The sequence below is a fragment of the Mus caroli genome, unplaced genomic scaffold (genome assembly GCF_978045245.1).
Source record: "Mus caroli unplaced genomic scaffold, Mus_caroli_1 scaffold_19, whole genome shotgun sequence".
Classification (NCBI taxonomy): Eukaryota; Metazoa; Chordata; class Mammalia; order Rodentia; family Muridae; genus Mus; species Mus caroli.
The window spans coordinates 33,277,384-33,293,445 of record NW_028227274.1 but is presented as its reverse complement, the minus strand read 5'-3'; the positions used below and the strand labels follow the sequence as shown (position 1 = coordinate 33,293,445).

At 52.6% G+C, this 16,062-nt stretch overlaps 1 protein-coding gene across 5 annotated transcripts in view; it reads right to left on the bottom strand.

The window, feature by feature from the left end:
• Nucleotides 1-5,115: 5,115 nt before the first annotated feature.
• The window catches only part of Cxxc5 (CXXC finger protein 5), a 32,465-nt gene continuing 21,518 nt past the window's right edge, over nucleotides 5,116-16,062 (bottom strand). For 4 of the 5 annotated variants that reach the window (XM_021150508.3, XM_021150506.2, XM_021150505.2 and 1 more), the window contains exons 2-3: nucleotides 7,342-8,402; nucleotides 5,116-6,155 (exon numbers count right to left, since the gene is read on the bottom strand). In XM_021150508.3, the coding sequence (XP_021006167.1) occupies nucleotides 6,111-6,155; nucleotides 7,342-8,247 (951 nt within the window). In that variant the 5' untranslated portion in view covers nucleotides 8,248-8,402 and the 3' untranslated portion in view covers nucleotides 5,116-6,110. Of the gene's footprint in view, nucleotides 6,156-7,341; nucleotides 8,403-12,020; nucleotides 12,102-16,062 lie in introns of those variants that run through there. The other variant, XM_021150507.3, reaches the window with a different exon arrangement.

Sequence of the window (16,062 nt, the reverse complement as noted above, 5' to 3'; positions counted from 1 at the left end):
CAGACCTGAAGCCTGGGAGGACCTGGTCTACCTCTTCTTCGTGGCCCCCACTGCCTGGAATCTGAAGCCGGCTCTTGTTCTCTAGCAGAGGGGTAATTTAATGCTGCTGGAAGGTGGTGGGTCTCAAGCAGAGAAAACGTGTCTGCTTGGTACCCTGACCAGCAGTCTCAGGAGTACTTTCCATCCTTTCTCGAAAGCAGAGACCTCAGGCAGATGTGGACCCTTAGGGATAGGACACACCAGAGCTATGTGATTGTCGGGGGACAAGGGTCTCTGTACCTGGTCCCATCTGCAGGGTGGTGGAGTTGAGATCTATGTTTTACTATCGCCTGTTCCTTCTACAGCTCTGGCCTGTCAGGCAGGCAGCGGGGGTTGGAGTGGGGAGGTGGGGGTGGGGGGCCAGGGAGGGCTGTACAAATGACCTCCATCTGTGTATCTCTGGCACCTGGGAGCTGGAGCTGGTAGTGCAATCAGGTCAGACCCAAATGGCCTTGATACAACCGAGCCATGCAGATATCACGTCCTTCTTTGTAGCAGTGTGAGCTAGGTTGGCCTGGGAGTAGAGGCTGGGCCTCCAAGCTCAAATCTACCTCCAGGGTCACCAGTCTCATGTCCCTGCAGTGGGTCTTGGCACTAACTGTGAGGTGACCTTGTCAAGTGCCCTACTCTACAACCCCCAGCTCTGCTACCCTTCTTCTAAGAATACGGAACAGAGGCAAAGGTACTTGTTCAACCAACCAAGGTCATCCAACAGGAATACGCACAGCATGGTGTCTGTGACACATCATGACCAGTACATGGGGAGAAACCCATATGTCCAGACTCCCAGGCCCCCTGCCAACTCTTCTGGAGGCATCTGGTCCTCCTCCCAAGAGAGCAGAAGCCCGGGTGCTGACCGCCATCTTGCTTGTGGTGAGTCACACAATGTCCGTCATCTATAAAATAGGTCATAAGCCCAACCCTGATGGTTTACCTCAGCCAGAGACACATCGACCAACTCAGAACGGAAACCAGTCTGGACTGAAGGCTGAGCTTCCAACTTGGCCATGTGCCAAGAGGAAGTTGTGCCCTTCCAGAACCCAGGTGCTGCCCCACCATCACCCAGCACTGCCCCAGGAACTGGAACTGTTGTGGTTCCTCCTTCCTGCACACCACACTCACAGTTCAGGGCCAGTCTGTAGCCCTGTGTAGATAGTATAGAGCGTGGGACAGACTTGGAGAGCTGTGTGTGTGTTGTGTTGGAGGTTAGTGGTTTCAGTGGGGAGGGACTAGGTCATACCGAGCTGGCTGTCATGGGAGAAGGGTCGCCTGCCAGGCAGGCACTGGACATTCTAGGGTTGAAAAAGGAGGCCTTTGGCGGCCACAGAACAAAGGAGTCAGAGTTGCCAAGGTATTTGGTGGCGCTGAAGGCAGCAGTGAAAGGTTTGGGAGAGGGCCATTTCAGCTGTGGGAGAAGCCTCCCTCCTGTCCTCCCATCCCCTCATGCCAGCACCCAGTGCAGCCTGGGCTTCTGGACCCACACTGGCGAATAAAATGTCCCGAGGGCCTTGTGCTTTCTCTAGAGTTGTACAGCTGTCAGGGGTGAGGAGCAGGAAATGCTGTGGGAAAACACACATGAACGGGGCTGTACCCCTGGGACCCCATGGGCATACCGACACATGTATGTACAACACTGCACATCCACAGCGTTATGTAGGCAACATGCAGGGTTACAACATGGTCATCACATATGTCAGACACTCTCTCCGATGTCAGTCTCAGGGCCATGTGTATGAGTCATGGACACTTAGTATTGTGAAGTGCTGTCCCAGGGTCACGTAATATACAACAGTATTGTATATTCAGTACCACAGACTCAAAATCATCCAATGTTACATTCACTGTCCATCTTATCATCCTGGGTCTGCTACAGGACTGTACATGGTCACAGGAACACAAACAATATCACTGAACATCCCAATAAGATCATTCATGGCCGGGCGTGGTGGCGCATGCCTTTAATCCCAGCACTCGGGAGGCAGAGGCAGGCGGATTTCTGAGTTCGAGGCCAGCCTGGTCTACAAAGTGAGCTCCAGGACAGCCAGGGCTATACAGAGAAACCCTGTCTCGTAAAAACCAAAAAAAAAAAAAAAAAAAAAAAAAAAAATCATTCATACATGAATCCATGGACACACCGCGTCTTAAATGTCTTCCACATCATCTCAAGCCCACTTTCATGTCACATTCAATGGTACAGTCATGTTCCTGGACACAGCCTCATAAGATTTTTCTAGGCTTTAAATCAGCCTCAGTCTCCCTCTCCTCTTGTGTGGGCACGCACACACACACACACACACACACACACACACACACACACACGTTACTGGACTTGTCTCTAGGAGTGTGCCTAGCCCTTCCAACTCATGCCTTGCCACCCTCAAAGCTAGTTCTGACCATTAGATTGTTGTAGGTAGGGATCACCAGGAGTCTACACTTCCCATCCTGACAAGGGAGGGGATGAACCGTCCTCACTCCGCTAAGAGCATCCTTTGTCAGCAGAAGAGAGGTCTAAAACAGAGATAAAGGGATAGGAGACAGACTCTGAACACAACTCGGGGACTCAAAGGTGTGTAAAGACAGACTAGGTCTCAGGAGTTTGACACCTTTAAGCCACATAGCCAAAAAGTAGGGCAATGGGCTGGTTAGCAAGGGCCAGGACCATACTGTATAGGTGGGTTCTATGGCAGAGAAAGTCTTAGGGAGAATGCTAAGGTCAGGTCCACCCAGAAAGGCCTTTTGGAGAGGTCTGGTGAACATTTTAAAGAAATATTCAGTGTGGGGCTAGGGAAGGTAGCTCGGCAGTCACAAACACTGCTCTTCTAGAGGAGCAGAGTTCAATTTTCAATATCCATAAGATGACTTCCAACTGTCTGTGACTATGGTCTCAGAGCATCTGACACTCTTTGGCCTCTTACAGATATTGGGCCCCCATGTGGTGCAGACTACATTCAGGCCTAACACCCACATACATAAATATACAGTAAAGTTCAGTGGACATTCCCAAAGTGGGAGCGGGCTATTGAACTGGGAAAGCACACATTCAAAATTTTTTTGTTTTGAGACAAGGTCTTCCTACATAGCCATGGGTGTCCAGGAACTGTGTAGACCAGGCTGGCCTTGAACTCACAAGAGATCTATTTCCCTTTATCTTCTGAGCCCTGGAATTCAAGGCACACCCCACCACACAAGACTTTTTTTTTTTTCTTGAGCCAGTGCCTGATATAGCTCAGGATACCTCCACACTCACTAAAACTAAGGCTTTCCGGATTCCCGAAGTTCTGGCATCAGGGAAATGTAATCACCTTATTAGGATGTTTTATGTTTCAGACAGGGATATTCTCCTGTCTCAGCTTTCACAGCTGGGGTTACTGGTTTGTGCTACCAGAGCTGGCCCAAATATATATTTAACCTCTATGTATGTGTGTGCTTATGTGCTGGTGAATGAAGAGGCCAGAAGAGGGCGCTGGATCCCCCGGAGCTGGAGTTACAGGTGGTTGTGAGCATCACACGCTGGGAAACACACTCCAGTCCGTTGTGAGAGCACCAAGTACTCTTAGCAGCGACTCATCTCTTCAGCCTGGTGAATAGTTCCAAAGTACCAGTCGCCCTCGACCACTGCTCAGTATGCACCAAGCCTGGCCTTCATAATGGCGGTTCCTCCTTGACCATCCATCCACCTGGAGAGTATCACTTCCCAGGGCAAGGCTTGGCTTGGCAGCAACCTGTTCCCTTTGCTTCCCTCAGAAACAGTCTGGCTAGTGTCCACCTCACAGTGCCCTTGGGTACATCAAGAGGCAGGAACTCAAAAGTGAGGGGCTCTGGACCTTGGCTTTCTGCACTGTGGGGTGGGGGGCCGAGTCACAACATCCCCTTCCCATTAAGGCTGGCACCAGAGCCACCCACCCCACCCCTGGAGATGTGCCAGAGGGCTGGCCTAGGCCATCTGCAGTCTGTGTGCTGCCAGCAAAGGCCTCCAGCCCAGTGCCCCCTGCTGGCCAGGCTCCCCACTCCCTCTGAAGCCCTCCCTTCTCAAGGTGCTGGTTTGCCTTGTGCTGCAATGAGGGTGCCCCCAGCTGTAACACCCCCCACACTCCCTGCTGGACACCCCCCTTTTGCAGAGCCGCCTGGAGAGATCACAGGCAGCCACATGAAAGGGAATTTTCCCAGGCAGGGATGGAGTTGAAAGCTACCTCCCCCGCCCCTGCCTGCCCCTGCCTACCCCTGCTGTGCCAGGCCAGGCTGCTGAGCCCTTGGTGCTCCAAGGAAGCCTGTGACACAGGGAAAGGGTTGGGGTCAGGATCCCTCTTCCCTGCTCCCCCCTCCCTCTTCCAAGAACAATAGCAGACAGCCCATCTCTCCCACCTCACCACCCACTCAGCTCCAGAAGCCCCACCTTGCTTTGTTCTGAAAGCCTTCACCCACCTGAAACCTTGTCAGGAAGTCCTTCTGCAAGTCTAGCTTCCATCTCTGCCAGGCTCAGAGCAGATGAGGGGAAGGGGAAGAGCACTCCTCCAGTGGTTGGCAAGGTTCGGGGTTGGCCTCTAGGATGTGTGAAAAGCAGCATCCGAACCACACACCTGTCTGTTACAGTCACCCTGGCCTACACCATGGGCTCTGTAAGGATTTCCCCAGATGGCGGCTGGCTTCTGAGGTTCTAGAGCGCCCCTTACCAACCAACCCTCTGGAGGTTAGGCAGGCAGTGCACTTCTTAAAATCAGGCTGGAATGGAAGGGATCCAAGACCAGGCATGACAGAGGGCACAGCTGCATTCCAGAAACCCAGGGGGAAACTGTGTGGGTGGCTGGGTGTGTGGGAGATGGCTGCCCCACAGAAGGATCCAAGTAGTCCAGGCCCACTCCAATAGCACAGTCGGCCTGGCAATGGTCAGGTTAAAGAGCTAGGAGCTGGGACACACCAACCCTTCCATACACAAATGGTTCCATGCTGTTTCCAGGATGCATGCCTGTTTCAGCTCTCACCCTACCTCCTGGGTCCAAAGGCTACTCCTTCCCAAAACTCTAGCCAGCCCCAGCCCCAAGCCAGCCCCCCAAACCCAAGAGCAAGAAGCCAGTAGTGTTATCATGACACAAACATGCATTCAGTTTTATTCACAAAACAGCCTGGTCTCCTAAAACAATACAAACAGCATGTTCCTCAGCAGGGAGCTGGCCACGGGCAGGGGGCCCCCTGGGCACCCACCCCTACCAGCAGGGGACCACGCAGAGAAGCCCTTTCTTCTGCTGCTTCGAGCAAGGCTGAGAAAAGAGGGCTTATTTTCTCTAGGGGAAGTAGCCAGGATCAGAAATACTGAGATGTGGGCTCTCCAGATCTCAGTGGATCAACAAATGAATAGAATTTTCATCTCTCCAAAATCCATCACTGTTGGGGTAGGGGGATCCCAATCAGGGGACGATGGGGTGCAACATGGTCGGGCCTGGGTCAGGAACTCCCAGTCCCAGTGGGCTCTGGCCCCTCTGCACACATGGATGGATACAGAGGGGCTTCTATACGGTGCCACCACCAATTCCTTTATAAACGTGAGTGGATTCTCCAGGCAAACTATGCACTATTTCATGGTTGGAAAGAATCAAAGGAAGTTTAAAATGAGAGTGGAGTTAAAACTGTGCTAAATTACAGTAGTGCTTATTAGTAACTAGATTGCAAAAGGTTACAGAAAATTTACATTCTCTACACAAAAACAGCATCTCCCGCACAGACAACATTGACATTGACATTGACACAGGAAGGAGACTGATTGTCCATTCTTTGCCCAGGAAGTCTCGGTACTTTATAGATTCGTCTTTACCTCTCTTGTTGTTGTTGATGTTCTTCTGAAAAAGCAGTTAAATTTTTTTTCTTTTCTTTTTCTTTTTATACTAGGGACGTGGAGATGTTAAAACGACAACAAAAAATATATATATATAAAAACAGGAATGAAATCTGTGAGAGAATATTTTTGGTTCTAAAGACGGGTGCATCCGTTTGTCTTCGCCCGAATCCCTTGCCGGAGACCACGCGGGCAGTGACATTGCACGGAGAGGGCAGCTTTGGGTTCCCGGCCGTCACTGAAATCACTGAAACCACCGGAAGGCGGCTCCCGACGGAAGCATCACCTTCTGGCGGGGCGGGAGACAAAAACAAGGAGAGAGTTCAGTCAGGGTCCCGGTGGGCCTGGTGCAAGATGCTCCCCGTGGCCAGCTCAATGACGGAGGAACGGGCATGGAGAACGCACGGGCAGTTACCCCGAAGAGTTCCGGTCATCTCGGCCAGGCCAGGTTGGCCAAAGAAGGAGCTATGACCCAGCTGGGCTACCCAAAGGCCCAGAGCACCCAGAGGCCTCCTGAGCCACTCAGATGCCCAAAGGCACCTAGCACCAGGTGGCCATCGTTTACCTGGGGCCACAGCTGCGTTCTGGCAAGTGAGTGTGAGCACTGCTGTGTGCATGTGGCGGGGAAGCAGCCAAGTCTATGATGAGGTGGCCTAAAGGGCAGGAGTACACATGGGTGTCCACCCTGGAGTGGGGTGCCTTGGTGTGCTGGTAGGTAAGCAAGACACATGAAAGAGAGGCAGGCTGCGGTCAGAAAGGTGGCCAAAAGGCCACGACTAGGATGCCTTTCCAACCATTATGGAGTCAAGCCACCTTGCAAGGAGTGGAGACAAGTGGGCAGGGATGGGAAACTGCAAAGCTGCTCCTGAACTCGGGCTAGTTCACAGGATCTGGGACAGAGAGCCAGGCTCTGCTACACGGGTAAACAGATCCCTGCAGGTACACCAAGCTCAGTTATGAATGAGCTGCCTCTTCCTACCTGCAGGCAGGGCAGGCAGCACTGGGACTACTCTATCTTGGGGAGTGGGGGTTGGGGGTGGGGCTGGGTTGGGAGTTCAACAACACAGGACTCTTCTCAAGGCCACAGGGTCCATAGACAAAACCCCTCAGATAGGGCTAGGGACAGAACCAGTCTTAGGTTACAGACTAGATGCTTTAGGACATGTCTAGGAGATAGAAACTTGGTACCTATGTGGGAATATCTTGACACAGGCCCTAGGAGGGGCATCAGAGTCCCAGGGCCTCACTGGGAACGCCAGGCCCCTACCTGCAAACCATGGCTTGCTGGCATCTCAGGATGTGGCTCTGACTTTTAGGGCAGTGAACAGGTATCTTGCAGCCAGACCTCCAGGCCCTAGGGGCTTGGGTATCCCCCACACTTGCAGACAGGAAAGGTGGGCTCCAGGACTCAGGGGTAGGTATGGACCGCCAGACAGATGGGAGAGCCCGCACACCTCCCTCTACGGTGCTGTTACCTCCAGAGCAGCGGAAGGCTTCTTTTTGAGTTCTTCACACTTTCTGAATTTGCAAATCTGATGGCCAGTCTTTCGGTTCCTACAACTGCTGCACTGCTCGCAGTTGATGCGCCGCCGGCAGGGCGCACACATGCCGCAGCGTTTCCGCTTCTTCTTGCCTGAGCTGATGGCGGAAGCCAGCTCTCCCTGCATGGGGTACTCGGCCAGCCCAGCCATGTGCAGCGCACTCTCAGCCAGGAACACGCCAGCTGGGGTCATGATGAAGAGGCCCGGATTGATGGGGAAAGCGCCCAGATAGGGGAAGTCGGACTGGCCATTGAGGGCTTCGGCGCCGGCCACAGCCTCCATGTCAGGCAGGCCGGCACCGGCCTCGCTCATCAGTGGCAGGTGTTCCTGCACCACGCGCTTTAGCATCTCTGTGGACTGTGCGAACTGCTGCAGCGTCAGCTGTCCCTCCGCTGCCAGCTCTGTGGCCCGCTCTGCCTTGCTCAGCAGGCTGGCCACAGCACCACTTTTGTGCTTTGAGGTAGGGTTGCTTTTGTCCACTGCCATGGCCGCAGCCAGGTCATGACCATTGGCCAATAGGGAGGCTGCGGCTGCCGCTGTCTTGTCAGCAGACTCCACCCCCATCATGCTTCCGAGGCCACCACTGCTACCAAAGGAAGAGTAGTGGGAGAGTGGGCGGGAGCGCCGCAGGCTCTTGTTGAGGGGTTCACTGATGATACCGCTCTTGTTCCGACGCTCAGGGGGTGGGGCATCGTCTGCCACGGAGGTCGGCGCCGTGGCGGCCACCGCGGTACTTTTGTCTGTTCCTCCTGCCTTTTGGCCACTGCCACTGCTGCTATTGGTGTTACTGCTGCTGCTACTGCCACCGGCGTCCTGGGAGCCACCGCCGAGGCTCGACATGATGGGGCCGAGGCCCAGACCCCGCTGCTGGGAGCCTGCAAACTGTTGGGGGCTCAGAGTTGAGCGTGTAGCACGGCTACCCACAATAGAGATGCCTGGGGAGTCTCAGTCAGGGTAGGCACATGGTCAGGTGTCCACGTGGAAACGTCTTTACTCTGTTGGGAAAGGTGGGGAAAAGGTCAGTAAACCCTCCTCCTTCAGCATCATCACCCATATTGCCATGGTAACAACCAGACGTCTGATGAGGCATTACCAAACCTATCTTGGTGAAGAATTTATTTGTACTATCTCACTTAAGACCCCGAGGAACCTTAGGAACCAAGCAGTACATGGTAATCCAGGGAGGACAATGTTTCTTCTGAGTCACTAGCTCAGAGACGCATGGCTACTGAGGCACAGGAAGGTTTAGGCCACGTGGTCCCAGCCCAAATCTGCCCTGTGTAGATCTTGAAGACTTAACTAATGAGGGCAAGGGGCTGCTGCCCTTAGTGGGGTAGGAGATCTAGAGAACCTACCTAACCCCGTGGATTAACGACCTCTAGTCTGACCCATCTACGGAGTGGAGTAAAGATACAGGCAACACCAGAACTGCAGCCCCTGGCTGCTTGTTTGGAGATTGTGGGTAAAGGAATCAGGCTGCTTCATTTAATACAAACTCTGATGGAGTAGAGCACCCTCATGTTATGGAACATCTACCCTCTAAGAAAGCAAGCAGGGGCTCTCTGCCTGAAGTGCTTCTCCCGCACGCATGGGAAACATGCACACACTCCATACATACTTCCCTTGAAAACCACAGTCATCATCTCGGACCCTGCTCTGGCTTCAGATGGAAGGGGGGGGGGTGCAGGCCTGACAAGGGATGCAGAGGTCACAGTGACAATAGAGAGGGCTGGGATGGAGAGAGGGAGGCAAGCAAGAGCCTGTCTTCTGGCCACGTCTATAGTTCTGAGGCTTGGGGGTCTCTCCCAAGACAGGGGGCTTCTAAACGCAGGCATTAAGCAGGGCATGTGAATGGCCAGCCCCCTTCTCACAGGTCCAGATGGAGTGGAGTAGCAATTTCCTCTCAGCCTTCTCTGCAGGCCTGCTTCAGTCTAGCATCCCCAAGGAGAGGAGTGAGAGGGCGCAGCACAAGGCCCAACCCCTGAGCAGCTGGTGGCTCAAGGGGCAGCTGAACATCTGGTGGACCACGCCCTGCCTGGGCTTGAGTGTTAGGAACACATCAGATCTTTGTCCCTGGACAACCCCATCACACCCACCAGGCTGCTCTGGATACTCGGCCTGTACCAAAGGTCATGGAATCCAACTCTCTGCATTTACAAAGGGGAAAACCCATCACCCATTAGACCCTCTGCTCCAGGAAAGTGGTTAGTGTAGCCAACTGACATGCTCAGGGGGTGGGGTGGGCGGGGCCTCACTCTGCCTGTTCTCACCTCTCCACGGATCTGCACCCAGAGCACCTGGATGAAGAAGAACCAAGCAAGCCAGGTGTGGTGGTGCACGCCTTTAATCCCAGTACTTGGGAGACAGAGGCAGATGGATTTCTGAGTTCGAGGCCAGCCTGGTCTACAAAGTGAGTTCCAGGATAGCCAGGGCTAAAACAGAGAAACCCTGTCTCAAAAAACAAACAAACAAACAAACAAACAAAAAAACCCAAGCATGCTGGAAACCACTCGGACAGTCCCAGGAGGGCATGGCTGGGGGTCAGAGGTCAGGGCCATAACAGGATGGGGACCATTCTGTCTGTATCTCACCTCCAACAGGCTAGCCTAGACCACCTTTCCAGACCAGTGTGCTGAGAGACAAGGGTCAGAAAACACCAAGCACCCTTCTGGCTCCTGCTTTTTGAGCTCAACTTCCTTGCCCAGGGCCACAACCCAGCAGCCCCAACTACAGAGATAGGGAAGAAGGAAGAGGTCTACGGGCTGAAGCGACAGGAGCAAAAGCCCATGTGTCCCCCACCTCTAAGGCCTGCTGGCTGGTGGCAGAAATCGATAGCCGCATTAACGCCGCTCTTGCTTGCTCAAGCTCGCTCCCCCCCCTCCCCCCAGCTCCAGAAGCTGGCTCTGCGTGCAGGGCCGGCAGGTCAATTAGAAGTCAGCTCCCTTCCACACAGCAAGCAGCGTGGTTCAGGGCTGTGCTTACTTGCTCTGGCTGAGCCCCTGCTTTTGTCTCCATCCCAGTCTGTCTAGGTTGAGAACAGGCCTTGGGTTCTATTTATCTCTGGTCCCCTCCTAGAATCTGTCTCATCTCTCACGTCGGTCCTCCCAGGGAGGACGTGGTCTCAGTCCGAGTTCTACAGCACACTGAGCTTGGGACAGAGAACGTGATATGTCACTGAGCAGGTGCTGCAGGAAGAGCGCTGTGCTTTGCTAGCCCTGGAAGGTAAGGGAGGATACACAAGGGGACTGGCCACAGGGGTAACGGTCCTCAAACCCAGACAGCAGATATGCAAAACCAATCTTCATGAACTAGGCCTAGCTCTCAATCTTCTTCCAAACCTGCCTTTGTGGCTATGTCATCATCCCCTTCAGACCTAGGGAAAGGCTGATGCCCTCCCTGGTCCCTAACAACTACAGGTCCCATCTAACCTGTTCACAGAAGGAGAGAACAAAGAGGTGACATTTTCCTAGGCCCCCAGCCTTCTATGGCAGGGCACACAGCAACCCCTCCAAGGCCAAGAAGGGCCTGGCAATACCCAGGCAGCAGGGGAAGAGCTGGGCTGCGTTGAAGCGGAGCGGGAATGAGCGGGAGGGAAAGCTGGCGGGCAGGCAGGCGGCAGCGGCGGGCGCATCCATCATCAGCCCTGCCAGGAACGCATCCAGCCCCCAAAAAGAAATACTGCGCCTGAGGAGGGACAACAAAGGGCTCCGTTTCATCAGCAATGCGGAGCCAGCGCCCCGCCGCCCCGCCAGCCGCGGTCAGCCCACAAAGGACCCCTTTGTCCATGCAGGAGCCCGGCGGCCTGGAGCTGGGACCAGGGGCTGACGGGTGGGGACAGGGCCTAGGGATGAAGGAACTAGTCCCCAAGAGCTGGGGTGGGGTGGGGGCTGGGGTGTGTGTGTGAAGGAGAGACAGGTGTTAAGGACAGAGAATGTTGACACAGAACCTAGGAAGGGGTCAGAGACAACAGGACCTGGTAGGTAGGATGAAGCCGACTCACCGTCAGAGGTCAGAGGGGACATAGGGGACCAGGAATGGGAATGACAGAGCCCAAAGAAAGAAGCTGAAGATGCCCACAGAGGGAGGAGCTGAGAGTGAGAATCCCGTCTAACATAAACTTGGGGAGAATAGATGGACGGATAGGGATGCAGAGTTCTTGCCCCAGACCCTACCCTCAGAAGCCTACTGTGCTTGGGTCCCTGGCTGTTGGGAAGAAGGAAAGTCATGTGACCACCTGATAGCAGTGGGGGCTACTTCAGCCTCTACCCCCTGAAAGCAGACTCTGCTCCTTTCAAACCGGCACCTCAGCTAACAGTTAAGTAAGAACCCTTTCCTAGGGGCTCGCATTTGTTGAGCATCTATTCTGCTGTTGCATTCGTATGCTCCACATGTTCAGACAGTGGTACCCGAGAGACAGGAAGCTTTAACCAGCTTCAGAGATAAAGAAACAAAGGTTCACAAAAGTTCAAGCTGTCAGCCGTGGTAGAACTTGAACCCAGAGCTAAGTGCTGGTCACCTGCTCTATGGCTGCCTTTGTTCTACTTGGGCAACTGACAGAACAGCCCAAGGCAAAGTGACCCAGTTATCCTACTACCCTGCCACCAAATTGTTACCATGCCTGTCACTTCTTCCTGGTCAGGGGTCAGCTGTCACAGGCCCCCAGGGGAGTGCCCCACCTGGAGGCTTAGAGATACACACGCAGGAGGAACTCAGAATGCTAGGCCAGTGACAACATAATGCCAGCTGGCAATGAGGTCACCCGAGGTGGTGGTGATGGCCTCACCCCACCCTCTCAGCCCCAGAAGAGCGTGACTGCATAGGGGGTGGAGCTTACATCCTGGGAGGGGCTGGTGCTCTGTCCCTAGGAGGTCTACAGCTAGATCTAAATGTTTAGTGGTTCTCCCTTTCCTACCATTGCCCTGTGTTACTGTGGAGGGAGGGGCAAGTGGGATGGCCACACTGACCCTTCCCGCAGGAGTGCGGGAGAGCTGGGCTAGTGGAATCACCAGTGAGGCTAGAGGCCTTCTTGGAGGAAGAGGTTGGCAAAGGATAGGGAGACATGACCAGGACACACAGCTGAAAGCGGGTACCAGGTATGGATGACCTCTGCAGGGTCACAGCCAGTCTTGAAGCCAAGGACAGGACATTTACAGGACCATTCGATGCTTTTTCTTGGGTGTGTGTGTTTGGGAAGCGGGAGAGGCAACAACCCTAGCTCCTAAATACTGGAATTATGGATGTTAGTTACCATTCCTGGCCCTAGTTCCGTAAGTTTTTTTCTATTTTTTTAAAAATTAATTTTTTTAATTTTTTTAAAATTTTTTTCTTCTTTTTTTTTTTTTTTTTGGTTTTTCGAGACAGGGTTTCTCTGTGTAGTCCTGGCTGTCCTGGAACTCACTCTGTAGACCAGGCTGGCCTCGAACTCAGAAATCCGCCTGCCTCTGCCTCCCGAGTGCTGGGATTAAAGGCGTGCGCCACCACGCCCGGCTCTAAATTTTTTTTATTAGGTATATTCCTCGTTTACATTTTCAATGCTATCCCAAAAGTCCCCCCTACCCCCCCCAACCCCCTACCCACCCACTCCCCCTTTTTGGCCCTGGGGTTCCCCTGTACTGGGGCATATAAAGTTTGCAAGTCCAATGGGCCTCTCTTTGCAGTGATGGCCGACTAGGCCATCTTTTGATACATATGCAGCTAGAGACAAGAGCTCTGGGGTACTGGTTAGTTCATATTGTTGTTCCACCTATAGGGTTGCAGTTCCCTTTAGCTCCTTGGGTAATTTCTCTAGCTCCTCCATTGGGGGCCGTGTGATCCATCCAATAGCTGACTGTGAGCATCCACTTCTGTGTTTGCTAGGCCCTCAAAATTAATTTTTTAATGTATGTGAATACACTGTCACTCTCTTCAGACACACCAGAAGATGGAATCAGATCACATTACAGATGGTTGTGAGCCACTATGTAGTTGCTGGGAATTGAACTCAGGACTTCTGGGAGAGCAATCAAGTGGTCTTAACCACTGAGCCATCTCTCCAGCTATTTTTTTTTTTTTTTTTTTTTTTTTTTTTTTTTTTTGGTTTTTCGAGACAGGGTTTCTCTATGTAGCCCTGGCTGTCCTGGCGCTCACTCTGTAGACCAGGCTGGCCTCGAACTCAGAAATCCACCTGCCTCTGCCTCCCGAGTGCTGGGATTAAAGGCGTGCGCCACCAACGCCCGGCCTATTTTTTTTTTCAAGACAGAGTTTCTCTGTATAGCCCTTGCTGTCCTTGAACTCAGAAATCCTCCTGCCTCTGTCTCCCAGGTGCTGGGATTAAAGGCGTGTGTCACCACTGCCTGGCTATTTTTTTTTTTTTTTGGTGTTTTTTTTTTTTTTTTTTTTTTTTGAGACAGGATTTCCCTGTGTAGCCCTGGCTGTCCTGGAACTTGCTTTGTAGACCAGGCTGGTCTCAAACTCACAGAGAACCACCTGCCTCTGCCTCATGAGTGCTGAGATTGAAGGCATACGCCACCACACTTGGCCTGGTTCAATGATTCTTAAGTGCATTTTTAGAATTATGTCCAAGGACAGGTTTGCCCAGGGCATTACGCCTGCACTGGCTATAATAACCTTCTGTGTCTATCCTACCTGTGAAAGGTAGATTTCCTGAAGTAACTCCAATTACCAAGCAGAACAGCATGGCTAACTCTACAGAGGACCCTGGCTAGGAGTTTCTTGTATTTACTTATCTGGGGTATCGGGGGGAGCAGTGCTGATGAGTACTATAAGGAGGTTGGTCAGACAGACAGACAGACAGACAGTTGGCAGACAGCCCAGACCACAGGCTCCAGCGACTGAACTGAGCTGACCCACTGACGCTGAGGAGAGGGTTCTGTTTCGGATTCCCATAATATAACTTGGGAAGTCTCCAGGGTTGGGGAGCCCTGTTGGGCCCAAGAGATACACATGGGGTGCTGACCTTGGGGTCAGGAAGACACACAGACTGACAGGCCAGTATGGGGGGATAGACCAGTACAGCCATAGTAACCCCAAGCACTTAGTTAGCAATTGGTTGGGGTGAGACATGCCCTTGACACTACTGGGGGTCTTAACACTGCAAGACAGTAAATAGCAGAGAGGGGCAGGGTGTAGTCATGCGCCTCTTTAATCCCAGCACTTGGGACACAGAAGCAGATGGGTCTCTCTGAGTTTGGGGCAAGCCTGGCCTACAGAGAGTTTCAGGGCAGCCAAGGCTACATAGTAAGACTGTGATTCTCCACTGCAAACAAACTTAAAAACAAAACTCTGGGTCTGCTGCAGTCGTACTTAATCAGTCCACACCTCTGACTTAAACCTGTTTCAAACACAAAACTTTGAACCCAGGCCTCTGTTCTTCCTCAAACCATCTCCGAGGACCTTCCTGGACTGGCACAGAGTCCCCTGCTAGAGGTGTGCTTTCAACTGGATAGTGAGATGCAGAGCCTGCCACTCCGTTCAAGACTTACTCTATCAGCATCTCCCCTGAACTAGGTTCTTTCCACAAAGGCAGCAAATGCCCAGGAATGCCCTTCCTCGTTGTGACTTTGGCATCTGACCTTTTTTGTTTGTTTGGTTTTTCGAGACAGGGTTTCTCTGTGTAGCCCTGGCTGTCCTGGAACTCACTTTGTAGACCAGGCTGGCCTCGAACTCAGAAATCCGCCTGCCTCTGCCTCCCGAGTGCTGGGATTAAAGGCGTGCGCCACCACGCCTGGTTTAGCATATGACCTTTTGAGCTCTCTTCTGACATATAGGACCCTATGGATCACTAACACAGATAGGCTTTTTTCTGTATGCTTCAGCCTATATACTCCTTATAGACACCCTCTGGGTATGTCCTGTATTGTCCTACTGAGAATAGGCACAATGGTCTGTGGCTAGGATGGACAGACTGATGCTCTGGGTACCCCTGGACCCTTAACTAACTGCTTCCTCGAGTGATGCTGTCTAAGCAGACACCCACCTGAAATGATAGCTCGAGTCTCTGCTTAGCCTCTATCCTGATGGGTTTCATCACAGACAGGCAGCGAAAGCTAGCTCAGAGGACACTTGAGTCAAGGAGCTAGAGTAGGTAAACTTTGTCAAAAGAATAAAGCTAGCTAGTCACTGGAGTCGGTCTGTATCGTGGCTCTGTTCCCTCACCATGAACTTTGAACTAGCCCTCTCCCTGCATAGAGCATCAGTTTCCCATTTGTAAAATAGTAAATGCCCAAAGACTGTTTTATCATATGAGTACCTATCTAAGTATATACACTGTGTGCATTTTTGGTGACCAAGGAGATCAGTACACAGCATCACCTAGACCGGGAGTTACAGGGAGTTGTAAGCTGCCATGTATATACTGGGAACCAAACCTGGGTCCACTGCAAAAACAGCTAGTACTCTTCTTAATTACTGAGCCATCCCTCTAGCCCTGCTGACGGCTTCTTGACCCTTGTTCCAAACTGTAGGACTCCTGCTCCTAGGCTCCAAGAGGAAGAAGACACAGACACAGACACACACACAAAGTTTGGGAAAGCAACTCCCCATCTGGTTACCCAGAGTGGTAGAGACCTAGTGGCCTGACAGGAGGCCAGAGCGAGTCATAGGATTTGTAGGAGAGGAAGCCTCTAAGCAAGCCACAGATGGAATTTGGCTTACTGA